Here is a 17,344-nt window from a genome sequence, read left to right on the forward strand (position 1 = left end):
AGAAAGTACAATAAACAAGCACAAGCAAGTAAAGTAAAAATGAGCACAAGCAAGAAAATACAGTAATAAAGTAAAAGTACAGTCCTCAGATTCACTAACGCGCGTAATATAGCTTGAGGCGCACGACATGGACGACTTCAGGTCGCGCACGGCGCCGCTGAGAGTTCGTACTGCCGTCAAGGACAACGTCGTGGTCCAGTGCGCCGAGGCATCGAAATAACCTGTATGCTCCGAAGTATCGTCGAAGAAGCTTCTCACGAAGTCCCCGTCAGCGTATTGGCGTCCATGCCCACACACGTTCATCTGGTTGGTATTCCATGTGGCGTTGTCGAAGGTTGTAGCGGCGGCTGTCAGTCGTCTGCTGGTACTTGATCCGTAGGCGGGCGAGCTGTCGTGCTTCTGCGGTGCGCTGTAGGTAGGTGGTCCCGTCGATGTTTTCCTCGTCGGTAACGTTTGGTAACATGGCGTCGAGCGTTGTTGCCGGGCGCCGTCCGTAGACTAACTTGTATGGCGTCATCTGTGTCGTTTCTTGTACGGCCGTGTTGTACGCGAAGGTCACGTACGGAAGGATGGCGTCCCACGTCTTGTGTTTGACGTCGACGTACATGGCCAGCATGTGGGCGATGGTCTTATTTAAACGCTCGGTGAGGCCATTGGTCTGCGGGTGGTAGGCGGTGGTGCGGCGGTGGCTCGTCTTGCTGTATTTGAAGATCGCCTGAGTTAGGTCCGCAGTAAAGGCGGTACCTCTGTCTGTGATGAGGACCTCTGGGGCGCCATGACGCAAGACGATGTGCTCCACGAAGAACTTGGCTACCTGGGTGGCACTGCCTTTGGGCAAGGCCTTTGTCTCAGCGTAGCGGGTGAGGTAGTCAGTTGCCACGACGATCCACTTGTTGCCGGAAGTTGACGTCAGGAACGGCCCCAGTAGGTCCATTCCGATTTGCTGGAATGGCCGGTGAGGTGGTTCGATTGGCTGCAGAAGTCCCGCTGGCCTAGTCGGCGGTGTCTTCCGTCGCTGGCAATCTTGGCAAGTCATAACGTAGTGGGCGACGTCGGCAGAAAGGCGTGGCCAGTAGTATTTTTCCTCTATTCTGGCGAGGGTGCGAGAAACACCGAGGTATGCAGCCGTTGGGTCGTCGTGTAGAGCCTGGAGGACTTCTGATCGCAATGATGAGAACACGACAAGAAGGTAGTCGGTTTGAAGTGGCGAGAAGTTCTTCTTCAGGAGGACGCCGTTCCGCAAGGAAAACGACGGCAGTCCTCGCTTGAATACTTTCGGAACAACGGCGGTCTTGCACTCGAGGTACTCCATAAGGCCCCCAGTTCTGCGTCGGCTCGTTGCCTATCGGCGAAGTCGTCGGCACTTATAGTTGCGAGGAAGCAGTCATCGTCGTCGTCTTGCGGCGGCGCGTCGACGGGGGCACGAGACAGGCAGTCGGCGTCAGAGTGTTTTTGTCCGGACTTGTACACGACGTTATTGTCGAATTCTTGAAGCCTCAGACTCCATCGTGCGAGACGACCTGAAGGGTCCTTCAAGTTAGCTAGCCAACATAAGTCGTGATGGTCACTGACAACTTTGAAGGGCCTGCCATAGAGGTAGGGGCAAAACATTGACGTAGCCCAGAGAATGGCAAGGCATTCCTTTTCTCTTGTGGAATAGTTGGCTTATGCCTTGGATAGTGACCGGCTAGCATAACTGATAACCCTTTTACGCCCGTCAGTCATTTGCACAAGGACGGCACCGAGTCCTACGGTGCTTGCGTCGGACTGAATTTCCCTATCGGCGTATTGATCGAATTGCGCGAGTATCGGAGGCGTCTGCAGGCGTCGTTTCCGATCTTGAAATGCCTCGACTTGCGCCGTTCCCCAATTGAATTGTCGGTCTTTGTCAGGTGAGTTAGCGGCTCGGCGATCCATGAAAATTCATTTACGAAGAGTCCGTAATAGGTGCACAAGCCGAGAAATCGGCGTATGGCCTTCTTGTCGGTGGGCGGTAGGAGGAGGAGGAGGAGGATACAACCAAGGCAGTGATGGCAGCTGTTTTCCGCGGGTACGGGCGAACACCATCCTTGCTGATAATGTGACCCAAAAACAAGAGCTCCTCGTACGCGAAGCGGGACTTTTCAGGCTTCAAGGTGAGGCCGGAGGTCTTGATAGCTTCAAGTACAGCTTCAAGAAGCCGGAGGTGTTCGTCGAAGCTTGAAGCAAACGCAACGACGTCGTCCAAGTACACGAGGCACGTCTGCCACTTCAAGCGAGCCAGCACTGTGTCCATAACACGTTGGAACGTCGCAGGTGCCGAACAAAGACCAAAGGGCATGACCTTGAACTCGAACAGGCCGTCTGGTGTTATAAAGGCCGTCTTTTCTCGGTCTCTCTCGTCGACTTCGATTTGCCAGTAGTCGGTCTTGAGGTCCATCGACGAAAATTACTTCGCGTTGTGGAGTCGATCCAGAGCATCGTCTATCCGTGGAAGTGGGTACACGTCCTTCTTCGTGATTTTGTTCAGGCGACGATAATCGACGCAGAAACGTAGGGTTCCATCCTTCTTCCTCACTAACACTACGGGAGACGCCCACGCACTCTTGGACGGCTGGATGATGTCGTCGCGTAGCATTTCTTCGACTTGTTTCTTAACGGCGTCCCTTTCTCGCATCGAAACGCTGTGGGGACTCTGACGGAGTGGTCGAGCATTTTCTTGCGTTATGATGCGGTGTTTAGCAAGGGGTGTTTGCCGGTCCCGTGATGACGACGAGAAACAGTCCTTGTATTTCTTCTGAAGGCATCGGAGCTGTTGCTGTTGGCGAGCGGGAAGGCTTGGGTTTACGTCGAAGGATGGTTCAGGCATTGCAAATGTCGTTGTAGCTTCGACAGAATCTGAAAAGACAAACGCATCGCTGACAGCCAACATTTCTTCGATGTACGCAATCGTCGTGCCCCTGCTCAGATGTCTGTATTCTTGGCTGAAGTTCGTTAGCATCACGCTTCCTTTTCCTTCGTGCAACCGAGCAATGCCTCTTGAGACGCAAATGTCACGGTCTAGCAGCAAACGCTGATCGCTCTCGATGACGCCTTCGATACATTCAGCCGTTTCGATGCAGACGGGAATTATGATGCTGGATCTAGGAGAAATGGTTACTTGATCCTCGAGAACGTTCAGGGCATGTTGACATGGGTTCGTATTCGGCGGTGTCGCTTTCTCCGACGATAGAGTTATCGACTTGGTTCTTAGGTCGATGACGGCGCCGTGATGGTTTAAGAAGTCCATGCCAAGTATGACATCCCTCGAGCAATGTTGCAAGATTACGAAGCTCGCAGCATAAGTGCGATTATTAATGGTGACTCTCGCTGCGCAGACTCCAGACGGCGTTATTAGATGGCCTCCAGCGGTCCGGATATCGGGGCCTTCCCAAGCAGTCCTAACTTTCTTCAACTTTGCGGGGAACGGCCCACTGATGACGGAATAGTCGGCTCCAATATTGTCACGTGGTCGTGACGTCGACGAAGGCAGCAGTCGGCGTTTGCAGGATGAAAGTGTTTATTTTGCCGAACTTGTGGCCGGAAAATGAGAACTAGAACTACAGCAATACACGCTGTACAATGATAGCGGCGAACAGGGCGTCGTCCGTCGATCAACTGACAAGCAGTCAAGCGCGTCGGCTTTTATACAGGCGCTATCGAACTTTCCAGCGATATCGCTGGTGGCGGCGTAATCTCTAGACAAAGCTGGAACATTCGCGTGCGGTGCGCAATCTTAACAAACCGATCTACTACAATCGCGACGCTTCTAGAACACTACTTCGCCGACAGCGTCGAGCGTTGATAACCGTCCCTGCCGCGCAAACCCGAATACATCAAAACAAGACAAGAAGTGGGCGTGGCAATGTCGACGAGAGCGGTGACGTTGTGGCCGTCGATCAGAACGTCGACGTCACTAGTTCTTCGTCTTGCGTTGCGGTTAGGTCGTGGCGTCGGATCACGGCTGCGTCGGTTTGTACCGCTCCTTCCATGTCGCGTCGTCGGAACTTCGGTGCGCGAGGTTTGGTCGTCAGGAGTCTGTCTGGTTCGCGTCGTGATCTGAATGTTTCGCCGCGGCGTCGTCGTCGTCGGCGGCGGTGGATGATCTACCATAGTTCATCGTAAAGCAACCCCACCTCCATCGGTTGCTGCCCTTAGTTTTCCGGATATGGGCCCCCCAAACGGCCCCGGTTAGGGCCGCTGTACTGCTGTCGTCGCTGCGGGGACCGGTAGCGCCCAGGTGACGGCGAATGCGAGGTACGTCGAGGTGCCCATTCAGTGGTGGCCAAGTAGTCGGCGATGTCGCGTGGCAGCTCACCACGCTGTGGAGGCGGTGCGTTGACGGCGAAGCCACGTAGGCCCATCTGACGATACTGGCAGCGGCGGTATGTGTGGCCGGCTTCTCCGCAGTGATAGCAGAGCGGTCGATTGTCAGGGGCACGCCAAACGCCGGTGTTTCGGGAGGCGCAGCGTTGTCCCTTCGGCGGGCGGTATGGCGTCGGTGGTGGTGGCGGCGGTGCCTGGCGGTGGAACTGCTGCGGCGGCGCGGCGTCTTGACGCGGGCGAGGAGGAGTGTTGCGGCGGACTGCAGCGCAGTAGCAGATCCCTTGTGGCTCAGGCTGCACAAGTTGAGGTGCTCCCAGGGATTTCTGTATTTCCTGGCGTAAAACGTCAGTAATCGAGTCTACTTGAGGCTGCGAGGACGGCAACAGTTTTCGCAGCTCCTCCCGCACCATCGGTCTGATCGTGTCTTGCAGGTCGTCGGATTGCAGCGCTTGAACCTCCCCGTAGGTCGTCATGGGAATCCGGCGGCTGTACTGCCTTGCACGCATGTCAAGCGCCTTTTCGATCGTTGTGGCTTCCGATACGAATTCCTCGACCGTCTTAGGTGGGTTACGTACAAGGCCGGCAAGGAGTTCCTGTTTGACTCCTCGCATTAGGAAGTGGATCTTCTTCTCCTCGGACATAGCGGGGTCGGCATGGCGAAAAAGGCGCACCATTTCTTTAGTGTACATGCCGATGTTCTCTTTCGGCAGCTGTACACGAGTCTCTAGTAGAGTTTCGGCTCTCTCCTTCCGGGCGATGCTCGTGAAGGTGTTCAGGAAAGCGGCACGAAAAAGGTCCCAGGTTGTGAGCGTGGCCTCTCGGTTCTCGAACCATGTTCGAGAGGCGTCTTCCAAGGCGAAGTACACGTGCCGTAGCTTGTCGTGATCAGTCCAGTTTTTGAAAATAGCGACGCGGTCGTACCTTTCAAGCCAACTTTCCGGGTATTCGAGCGGTGACCCGCGGAAGGTAGGTGGCTCCCTCGGTTGATGTAGCAGCACAGGTGCAGGCGCCATGGGTGCTGTCGCCGTCACTGATGTGGTGACCATGGTCGGGGTCTTCCTGGTCTTGTCGGGTAGAGGCCCGTACTCCGGTGGTAGACCTTGTTGCCTACGGCTAGCTCGCTGGTCGTAGTTGGCTTCGATGTCTTCTCCGCGGCGTGGGCTGGGTTCACGTCCTAACGGGGGTGTCCGGAACATGGACGAACAGCACCTCCACCAGATGTCACGTGGTCGTGACGTCGAAGAAGGCAGAAGTCAGCACGTCAGAGATGAAATTTTTATTTGGCCAAACGTGTGGCCGAGAAACTGAAAGTCAAACTACAGCAATACATTGATAGGGGCGAACAGAGCGTCGACCGGCGATCAACTGACAAGCGGTGAAGCGCATCGGCATTTATACATGTGCCGTCGAATGTTCCAGCGTTATCGCTGGTTGTCGCGCAAGTTCTAGAATAAGCTCGAGTGTGCGCCTCTTGCGCGCAATCTTAACAAAACGATCTACAATAATCGCGAAGCTTCTCGAACAATGAGGCGCGGTTTGCGCTGAGCGTTGCTGACAGCCTTTGTGGGCGAAAACCGAATACAGCAAAAGTGATAATAAGAAACGCACTTGGCAATATCGTTTAAAATGTGATAAACAAAAGCGGCCCCGATATGCTGCCTTGGGGAACACCACATTAAACAGTTTGCACAGAAGAGATTGTCCTGCTTATAGATACACACTGGTGTCTGTTTGTTAAATAGCTCTGGATTATATTGAAGGCTACACCACGAATTCCATAACACTGCAGTTTTCATAATAATGTATCGTGCTTAATTTTGTCGAAGGCCTTCGACATATCTAAAATATCCCAGTGTTATTTTTTTTCGCTTCGATGTTTTTAGAATCAATTCCTTTTGAAACAAATGGGCGCTTTTGGTTGAAAAACCTCAAACCACGTTCTGATTTAAAAAGTTTGTTAAAACAGTTTCATAGTCTAATATGAATAATTCTTTCAAGTCCTTTGGAGAAAAGCGGGAGAATAGAAATGGGCATGTAATTAGTTAAAACGTTTTAGATGCGAAATATCTTAAGGCGGAGCTCAATCCGGTGGTGGTGGTGGTGGTGTTGTGCGGCGTGACCACCCTTACTGCGCATGCGCATACCCTCTCCACACACCCCCTCTCCACTTTCTCTCTCCCCGTCCCCTCTCCACTTTCCCTCTCCCATACCCCTCTACCCCTCCCCCTTTCCACTCTTCCTCTGAAACGCGGGCTAGACATGCCGAAATTCTCTCCTGCGCAACGCCGCGATGAGCTCGAGCGAATGCGCGTCCCCTCCCCTTCTCTCTCCTCTCCTACGCTGCCCCCCTCTCGCCCGCCTGTTGACCGCGTTCCCCGCTCGCCCTGTGAGAATTAACGGCCAGGCTAGATGGAAGATACGACGCGCGTAGCGTCCCTCTTCGCGTTCCACGACGCGAGGTCGGTAGCATGCCCAACGAACGCCAACGGAACGCGATCGTGCAAGTGCTCCGGCTTCGCATCGCCTCATGGTCCCCTATAGCGGGAGATGGTGTAATTTTTTATCTGTACTTTTTATAGATTGCCGTCACCTCAGCATTCTTCATAATATCTGGGAAAACACCAGTTTTTAAAGAAAGGTTGTAAATGTGTGCCAGACATGGGCTAAAAAAATCAGCAACATGTTTAATCGGCTCAGTAAGGTGGTGTGCTGTGAGAGCGTCTGTCCTGTCAAGCTCTTTCCTTCTTTTCCTGCTGTTTCCGCTTATATAATCTACAATATGTTTAATGAGGACCATATTTAGACGAAAAAAATTCTCACTCTTAGTCATCTTGAAACTTTTAAACATTCTTATTACCTCTTCTTCATCTGTTCTTCTTTGTTCTCTTTTTCCTTTGTCTCCGTGGCTGCTTTAGCTTAAAAATAAATTGTGCGTGATTCTTTAAGATATTGGCAGTGTAAAATTAATGAATATATTCACAGTGTCACTGCATTATTTCTGCTGCACATTTATTTTAATACACTCGAAAATATTTTTTTTTTTTTGCACAACAGTCGTACATGGCTGTAACCAACATCGACACATTAAGGTACCTCAGACAGGTACCTCAGACACATATTCCATAGTTTCAGTAAGAACATCTGATGTGTTGCGTTGTATCTTATTCAGGACGAAGACATCGTTAAATCTCTGAATGTCCTGGACACCGTGCTGGACTGAAAGGTGCTTCCTTCAACGCCAACTACCACTGCTCACAGCTGGACATCCCAATGGCAGATGGGCGTCAGCCGTTTTGCTGTCTTCACCGAGACATCACCTGTCGCTTTCGACTGTCACAGGGCACATCACCTGTTATTCCTCTTCTGTCAAGAACTCTTCAAGCACTTTTTCTGAGTGAGTATGCATGACTACCCGTTTAGCGCAGTGCCTATTGCCAGTACTAGTTACTGAGGCTCAGCGCCTACAACATTGCGTTTCTTCAAGCAACTTGCTGGCCGTGTCTCAAGACCTGTGCTGCATCTCAGCACACAAATACTCGGCAGTACTCATACATGCGCCTTATCTTTACATAGCTACTGGGATTTACCGGCTGAAGCTGTCAAATATGTTATTCCTCGGCATAGACCACGCCTTCATTTGGCAGACGTTACTCCAACTCCATCGTATATTCCGACCATGCTGCGTGCGCGTCGCCAATAGTAGACTGCACCTTGCAATTACGCGATCAGCATTGACTGGGGTGAAATATACCGCGGCTTTTGCATAAGCAGCAGTTGTCGAAGTGAGAAAATACAGAATTCGTTCTCATTCAAGACGCGCCGATTTTATTCCGGTTATGTTGCAGTTCAGAAAAATAGAATCTTATGCTGGTGAAGCGTATGGCAACATAGAAGCAACCCGACAAGCAGTTTGACAAAGTAGTACCCTGCCCTATTAATACCCTGCCCACGTTACACAGTGTCTCGGAAATGTATGCAAGAAGCATGCAATCACCTAGTAAAACGGCGTCATCTACTTTCAAGCACTCAGCGGGGCACTCCATATTTTATGCATTACACATATGGACAATAGTTTAGTGCATTTATTGCAAACAAATAGAGCTTGTGATATGAATTGGTAAAAAGCATAGAGTTTCCTAAAATTAACTAGAGGGGACTCTGGCGCTGCGATCGTTCAGCTACCATGGGAATGATGGGTAGTACACAAATTTGCCTAGTCTTCGTGCTTGCGGCTTCAAACGTACTTGTGGCTTTGTTTATTGCTGTGTTTTGGCGTTTGTTTCGGATAAAAGAATAGACCGTTGTGAACTTCGTGACCAGGTTTGATTTGGTGAGCCTAAAAAAGTTAAAGTGGTGAAGTGGAACTGCTGACTTTTGCTGAACTTCGTTTTGCGACAAAGCGGATGCAGCCGACGCGTAGCCAAACGGAGCCGAAAGAACGAAGTTTAGACAAATTTGTGTACTACCCATCATTCCCATGCTGGCTGAAGCGTCATGCGTTGCAGCTCCCATAGACACTAGCGCCAGAGTTCCCTCTAGTAAGTATTGTAGGAAACTCTATGGTAAAAAGAGCTCATTTCGCAGAAATTCCGCTGTAGGCGCCAATGTTGGCTTCGGCGTCATTGGATGCGAGCGAGAAACCGGCGTTGTCCATGAGCAAACACTCCAGGTAGATGCAAAATAAATAAATACTAATAAAAAACTCCTTTTCTACTGGGAATCGAACCCCGGCATTCTGAAGGCAAGCAGGTGTTCTACGAGAGAGCCACGTCACTCCTTGGAACTGTTTAAATACAGAACCTGTGCGGATGTCACGTAGTGCGAGGAGGCTCCTGAACGCATGTCATCTTGTTTGTCAGATGCGTAGAATTGCTAAAGGCGTCAAAACACGTGAATTGCACAACGACTGGGTGCTGGGCCCAGTCGTTACGAAGCACTCAGATATATTTATTCATAATTGTCTGCAAAAAGATCAACAAGGTGAACGGCTGCCTAGGTGCGCGTGTTGCCTTTCAGTCGTGCGCCTCTTCAGTTGTTAGTCGGCGTTTGTGGTGTCTTGACTTCTTTCTCGTGTCCATGTCTGCACGCCCAGTCTTTTAGAAGGAAGGAATGTTTTTAAATGCGAATGCATTTCTTGGTCGGGGGTTGTCCTGCGTCCCTGGCCGGCGTGCGCACAGGTGTTATCTCTCCGCGCGCGCTCCTCCTCGCCCCTAGCAATAGCTGCGCCGCGCCTAGCAACCGGAGCAGGTGGTGAGCGGCGGAGGGTACGGGAGAGGAGGAGCGCGCGGGCGTGTGATGGCGCTCGCATCGCGGAGCAGCGGAGGGTAAGGGAGAGGAGGAGTGTACCCGGTGAGGGCGCTCGCATCGCGGAGCTCGCTCGGCGGAGAGAGAGCTCGGGCGCTCCTCGTCTCCGCGCTCGGACCTATATATATCATGCAGGGAGCGCGCGCTTTGGTGTCTTGATAGCGATGGAAGTCGGTGAAGTCGAATCTCTCGCGGTAACGATACCACTAGGACGAAGTGTAACACAATGCAACTCGAGCATTACGCCTCTACGTGAACACTCTCGTCTCTCTTCATTTTTAATCGCACACTCATCGGGTGCAGCCAAATGCATTCGCATTTCCTCACGATCCCCTTCGGGGACGTGCGGCTTTTTTTTTCTTGCCTTACCTACGCGTAGTCGGGACCTCGCTAAGTGGCGTAGTGGACACTTCGCAACTGTACTTGCAGTAGGCCTTCTAGAATAGTTTGAAAAGGCCAATGCTACGCGCGGAGACGTTCGTTTCCATGCGGCACGGTAGAGGTTATAGGACAAAGGTGGCCACAGGACGAAGACGAGAAAGGGGCGAGAAGGTAGCTAGGATGCCGCGAGGCGGTGGCGGAGTACAAAGAGTATCGGTGCGTTACCAAGATCAGTATCAAGGCGCTTTAGCTGACGCAACCGCCGAACGCGTTACGCCTCCGATATCTTCATCGGCGCGAGCGTTGTTCACACACGCTTCATTTATTCAATGAAGTCATACCACTAAAAACACAGGGACCAAGAGGACAGGACGCGCACTACTCTGTCCTCTACCTTGGTCGCTGTGTTTTTAGCGCTATGGCTCATGTAACACACCAACGAGCCTGAAAGGGCCAGTAAACAACCCTGATGTCCGAAAAGTGTAATGAAGAGAAATATGCGCACTTTTGTTATGTGAACATGCTACCGCAAGAATTTTGCGAGTACGTGCTATAATAAGGAAGTTACAGGGGTTAGAACATCCGTTTCAGCTGGTTTCAAATTTTCGCGCGGCATCACCACCCTTCTCCGCCACATGGAGGGAAAGGCGTAGCCCGTCGTCGTGACTCCGCCCACTTCGGCAACGTGACACGACGTCAACAATTGACGTCATGGGCGAGCTCGATCAGTCGCAATGCACTTCCGCTTGCTGCGGCTCCTGGTTGTTTATTGTTTATATTGTCGCACGTGCTCTGTAACTTGACGGGCAGGTTTCGGCTCTTCACTATTTTTAAACCTTTGTGACAGTTCACAATGCAGCAGGAATGCGTGCTTGCTTTCCGAGACGTCGAAGGGGCGCGAGAGAAAAGCTTGGAGAACCCCGCTTGCCGCGCGAGCAAGCGCGACCCGTCCGAGCTACCGGAGATTCCCCTCTCCCCGCTCGATTTGCAGCCGGCAACTGAACAACGCTTCGCCTCATGTCGAAGGCGAAGTGCGTGCAGGTGCTATGTAGTACGAGGAATATACGCGCGATAACTGCGTGGCCGAAACCGCGTCACCGCAGGGAGAAAAAACAAGGCGCAGTTTCGTAGCGGTGGGTGGGAACAGGAACTGACGTTAACTTGACAACTGTTTGTTGAGACCTGGTTTCGACCAATCGGCGAGCTCACTGCTACGTCAGCTCGCCGATCGCCGAGTTGGCGTCACTGCGCGTACGAGGAACATTGGTCAGGCGTAGGAAAGAAGCGCGGGAATTGTTTTTCGAAATGAAGGGTCTGCGCGGCGCGCAGCGCTGTAATATTTGGAAAACGTGATCGCCGCGGTCTACTGTACGAATTCCCGTGCTTGTTTGGGGGGTGTAAAAAAAAAGTCGCAGCCTGTTTACGGGCCCTTGAAAGTCTGTTCCCTTGGGCTGCATTGATCTTGACGGCCGTAACACTTGGTGCGCAGCAGTTGAAACACCATTTCTTTCTTCGCTTCTCCCCTCTGGCACTGCTGCGCACCAGGTGTCGTGACCGTCCAGATTAATGTAGCATCTGTGAGGAGAGGCAACATGAGCAGCCCGACCACTGCCGCTGCCCTCCAGCGAGCGCACTACCAGGGGCGTAGCCAGAATTTTTTTACGAGGGGGGGGGGCGGGGCGTTCAACCATACTTTATGTATGTCCGTGCGTGCGTTTGTATGTATTCGTGTATATTTACGCAAGCGAAATTGAAAATTTTTGGGAGGGGAGGGGGTTAACCCCCCCCCCCTTGGCTACGCCCTTGCCCACTCGCTCTCTTCCATCTCAGAGATACCTGGCAGCAATGCCGAAGCTACGAGGAGTACACAGGCAGTGTCCTTGCGCAGCATATAATATAGTCGATGGCGTAACTGTTTCATTGTCAACGAGATACAAGGGCTTTAGCTGCGCTTCTGGGATGACGCTTTAGGCCAGCTGTGCATTCACTTGGCATTCTCTGAATTACTGTAGCGATTGCCGCCTGGTTACCGTAAGCCACCCAACCACGATCATGTACAGAAACATGACAGCCCTCGATCAGCCCAGGCCGTCCGCTTCCATCTAAATTCGTGCTTTTAATGGCTATCTACCCGGGCAGCAATAAATAAGTGGTATAACGTGTCATCGTATAGTCCCATCTAACGCTGATGGCAACGCATCAGGCATCTTTTGTCGCTATTATATAGGTCAATTGTTTGTTTTGATGCTGCTAGGACTACCGAGGCGGTGCTGAGCCTTAAAAGTAGTTTTATGTCAAATGAGCAGATGGCGCCGCAACATCAGCGCCGGTGTTGCATTGACGACATAGAGAAAGGGAAACTAGGTAAAGAGCGGCCGCATTAGAGAGAAGAGGAACTCTTTATTGCAGAGCCAGTGACAATAAAGAATGCGCATAGCTTGAGAGATATCGGTGCATGGAACCGTTTGATAAGGTGGGGCACGAGTTGGTTGTGTAGGCATGTGAAGAGTTGAAAAGATTAGTAGCGTCTATGGGGGGCGTTTTTTGGGCGATCTTTCTCGTGTTTCGCAGCCTCCTGCACAGCTTGGGAATTTGTTCTTTCTGTAAGTCAATGATCAGTTGAAGTTTAATAATATCTAGGGTTTTGCGTCCCAAAACCTTGATACCATTATGAGGGACGCTGCAGTGGAGGGCTCCGGAAATTTCGATCATCTGGTGTCCTTTAACGTGCATTGACATATCACAGTACACGGGCGTTCAGCATTTCGCCTTCATCGAAATGGGACCACCGCGGTCGTGATCGAATCCGTGACCTTCGGATCAGCAGCCGAGCACCGTAGCCAATGTATCACCGCGGCGGACCTCAGTTGACGTTTAGCGCCGCGTCCTGTCTCTTGTCTTCACCTTGTCCATTGTTTTTTAACACGAAAGTGTTTTATGCCGGGGTCCACCAAGACTTCAGTGACGTATTTCCCTCACTGAAATGACGTCGAAAAAATGTACACGATTAGATGGCAAAGAAAAAAAGTTCCGTCACCGAGCATCGAACCCACGACCGCTGGGTCCGCAACAACAGATGCCGGGCGCGCTATCCACTGCGCCACGGTCACAGACTTTAGAGGCTTTCCAAACGCGCCTTTTATATCTACCACTCTCCCGGTCGGCGGGGTGCTGTCGCCCTCTGGGAGCGGCAAAGTAAAGTAATTCATCATTACCGTGGCTTCCGCGATTAGTACCTGCAACGCGTTACACGTTTGTCCCATTCGGCGCGTTTTCAACAGAAGTGCAATTTTGTCAATGCCTTAACACACCGCGAGGTGGCGACCTAAACGCAAGCGTCGTAAAAGCGTCGGCCTCGCTTATAGCATCACGCTAATCAAACCAAAAATAGCTCTGCGACGCGCGCCTGCCTCATCTGGCTGTAACACCGCGTTCCCCGCCTACGCGCTTGGCCCGAGAAAAAATTGGCCGCGTATCTGCGTGCTTCGCTGCAAATGTCGTCTAAAGACGATAGAAGAGGCGCTGCGTGAGATATGGATGCCATCTGGCAATACGTCGGGAAACACGAGTGCTGTGTTGCGGGCTGGTAGTCCCGGTGCAGCGGCAGGCGAAGACCGGCGGTGACCAACGCGACCGGTGGGGACGCCGGCCAGCCCGAACACGCTGTTTGGCGCGATGCGCCGAAGGAGAAGAAACGTCCGCACTCAACGAGTACTCTCCACAAACTCTCTTACTTACACGTCGCCTGGGTAAAACAGGAATGCCAGAGCGGCGCCCCCTGTCATTCGTACAATGCAATACTGAACCGAAACCGAAACACAACATGAGCTTGTGCAAAGGGCACGGAGGAAGACAAGTTTCAGCCCAGTCGCATTTTCAGCGCACCTTAAGAAACTAGGGTTGTAACATTGTAGGGCGAGCAGGGGCAGAAGGACCGTCACGACGAAAACCTGCCTCCTGAGTCGTATTCGCCTGTAACGTTGGTGTGGCTTCGCGTTCCCTCCTCCGCTCCTGGCCTTTCCACAAAGCTACTGCCTAAGTACGAAGGCCCCTACCGCGTCCTACGTCAAGCATCCCCAGTTAACTATATGATTGAGCCTGTTCAATCATCTACGGACCGCCGTCGTCGCGGCCGCGAGACTGTTCACGTCGATCGACTGAAGCCGCATTATGACCTACCAGTTGTACCTGTTCCTTAGGTCGCCAGGAGGCCAGGATGGCTCCTTTTCCGCGGGGGAGTGATTTGTAACATGGTAGGGCGCAGACAAGAACGCCTGCGAAAGAAGACGACGAAGACGGTTGTTGTTGGCGCTCGCGCTTGCTCGGCTTGGACCGCCGATCGCTTCAGCTGTGGCAATCTTTTAATAAACGCGTTACTGTGTCAACGTTAAACGCATACCATCAAGGTCTTTAAAATTGCGTATCTATGTATTTTCTGTTAAAGGAACACACCGCCTAATACTTACCTAGTGATGTTGCGCCTCAGATATGCGTAATGTTTGCTTTTTGATCAACAATGTACACAAGTATGAACCTATTCAGCCGTTCACTATGGCTGGCCCTTGGGCAAGTGGTTCAACTTTGGCCGAGTGGCTGAATCGAGGGACGTGCCGACAAACAGAAAGACAGACAGAAGGACAGACAGAAGGACAGACAGAAGGACAGACAGAAAGACAGACCAAAATTTCTGCGTTTAAGTTCCCCAAGAAAGACTATCGTCTTTAAAATTGCGGCCCGGCTACCGGCGCTGCACGACGCGCTTTGCGTTTCCCTCTAGTGCGGTCGTGGTGGTCAATCACATTTTAACACCCCGCAGCATGGCGACCAAGTTCTGCGTCCAATATGGGACGCTAGTCTGGCTATCACAACTCGTTCTCTGATTACGCTTTCACCGCTAACTACTACAGCTACCACAAGGGTTTGTTTAATCATTGAACATGGACCTTAGTCGTCGGCATGGAGATGTACCACCAAGCATCAAAATGGGTGCATCCACGTTAAACGCTGCTATACCTGCCCGACATCAATATACAGTGTGCAAGCTCTCTTATATCAATGTACAGTAAACATTATATATGGGCACGTTTTACTTTCGTGTTATTCCGATTCCTATGACGGAGGATCAACCATATTTTGTTCTAATTAGATATATTCAGTCATCATGCACAAACTAGCCCGAAACTCTTCTCCAATCAATGTGTTAGCTTAGTAGTGGCAGATAATATATATATATATATATATATATATATATATATATATATATATATATATATATATATATATATATATATATATATATATATATATATATATATATATATATATATATATATTGTAACCAATAAATACAGCGCCTGCTACTATAAAAATTATTTATTTAGGGCGAACCTGTGCCCGTAAACTCAAGAGTTAAATCCTCGGCAAGAATGTCCCTTGCTCGCTGTTCCGAACTTCGTCGGTCTCTTCTTTCACGCACCAGCAGTTCTGTGCCGGTCCCACCGCGTAGCGTGGTGGCGCGCGCAGGCCGACGGTTCATCGCGTGCTTTGCTTGCCAGTTGTGTGGCGGCTTTTATAAATGCAGTGTGCGACACGCGTCTTCTGCGGATGTCGAACAACTTGTGGCATTTGTCCGCCTCGTAGCACGCGTCGTCCCGATGCGTACAGAAGGCCGACTGTTTTCAAAGTGTAGGGCTGCTCTTGTTGTTTGAGAACGTGTGCCAGCTCGGTTGTTCAGTTCCTTTCGTGTACGGTTTCATTCGTACTACATGTACGACTTCTGGGAGATTCCTGTGTCGTGTTGGGCACGCTTGACCTTCGGGGATCACCTCGTAGTTTATGGTACCTAGCCGGCGAAGAACCCTGTAAGGGCCAAAATAGCGCCGCATAAGCTTTTCGGATAGGCCACGTGCACGTACAGGCGTCCACACCCACACTTGGTCTCTGGGGTTGTACTGTACGTCTCTTCGTCTTAGATTATAACGATGTGCGTCGACGTCCTGCTGTTCAATGATAGGGTGCCTTGCCAGCTGTCGTGCCTCTTCCGCCCTTTCTATGTATTCGCTGATATCAGGGTCATCCTCATTCGTATTGTTCACAGGAAACATCGCGTCTAAAGTCGTTGTTACCGTCCGACCGTAAACAAGTTGAAATGTTGTGAAGTGGGTCGTCTCCTGTACTGCAGTATTGTACGCAAATGTAGCATACGGTAGAATACTGTCCCATGTCCGATGCTCGACGTCCACGTACATTGCGATCATGTCAGCCAGCTTTCTGTTGAGTCTTTCAGTTAAACCATTTGTTTGCGGATGGTACGCTGTCGTTTTTCTGTGGTCGGTATGCGTCAGTTTCATGACAGACTGCATCAACCTGGCAGTGAACGCTGTTCCTTTGTCTGTTATGACAACCTTAGGAGCGCCATGCCACAGCACTATCTGGGTGACGAAAAACTGAGCCACTTCATTTGCGGTTCCTTTTATGAGAGACGACGTCTTGGCATATCGGGTCATGTAGTCTGTTGCTACAATTATCCACCGATTTCCCAACGACGAGACAGGAAATGGCCCTAACAAGTCCATTCCCACCTGTTCAAATGGTCCTTTCGGTGGCTCTATCGGTTTCAACAGACCTGCTGGTTTCAGTGGCGGTATATTGCGCCTTTGGCATTCTCGGCATGATCTGACATAGTGCTTTACAGAATTTATTAATTTCGGCCAGTAATATCTCTGGCGGATTCTTGCCAAAGTCCTACTAATGCCCAAGTGGCCTGCCGAAGGGTCATCGTGACACGCTTCTAAGATTTCCGCTCGCAGTGATGATGGAATGAGAAGCAGAAAGGTCTCACCAGTGCGTTCAAAGTTCCTCTTGTAGAGCACGTTGTTCCGGAGAACATAGGAACGTAATCCGCCGACGAAAACTCGTGGTACTTTGACCCTCTAAGTGCTGGATGAGAAGGAGTAATTCTTGGTCCATTCGCTGATCGTGAGCCATCTCTGACACGTTCACAGCTCCAAGAAATGCGGAATCTTGTTCATGTTCAGGAGATGAGGTCTCGACTGATGCACGTGACAAGCAATCCGCGTCATTGTGCTTGTGGCCGGACTTGTAGACGACGGTGATGTCATATTCCTGCAGACGCAGGCTCCATCTAGCAAGTCTTCCAGAAGGATCCTTCAGATTCGCCAGCCAACACAATGAATGATGGTCGCTGATTGCTCGGAATGGTCTTCCGTATAAATAAGGCCGGAACTTACTGATGGCCCATATAACTGCGAGACATTCCTTTTCTGTAGCTGAATAATTTGATTCAGCTTTCGAC

At 51.0% G+C, this 17,344-nt stretch overlaps 1 protein-coding gene across 3 annotated transcripts in view; it reads left to right on the forward strand.

Annotated features, from left to right (window-relative positions):
* The window catches only part of LOC119375883 (Kv channel-interacting protein 4), a 380,219-nt gene that overhangs the window by 352,296 nt on the left and 10,579 nt on the right, over positions 1-17,344 (forward strand). For all 3 annotated transcript variants that reach the window (XM_049411313.1, XM_049411314.1, XM_037645918.2), the window contains one exon: positions 7,514-7,738. In XM_049411313.1, coding sequence (XP_049267270.1) covers positions 7,514-7,564 — 51 coding nt within the window. In that variant the 3' untranslated portion in view covers positions 7,565-7,738. The remainder of the gene's footprint in view (positions 1-7,513; positions 7,739-17,344) is intronic.

The sequence above is a fragment of the Rhipicephalus sanguineus genome, unplaced genomic scaffold, assembly GCF_013339695.2.
Source record: "Rhipicephalus sanguineus isolate Rsan-2018 unplaced genomic scaffold, BIME_Rsan_1.4 Seq10031, whole genome shotgun sequence".
Taxonomy (NCBI): Eukaryota; Metazoa; Arthropoda; class Arachnida; order Ixodida; family Ixodidae; genus Rhipicephalus; species Rhipicephalus sanguineus.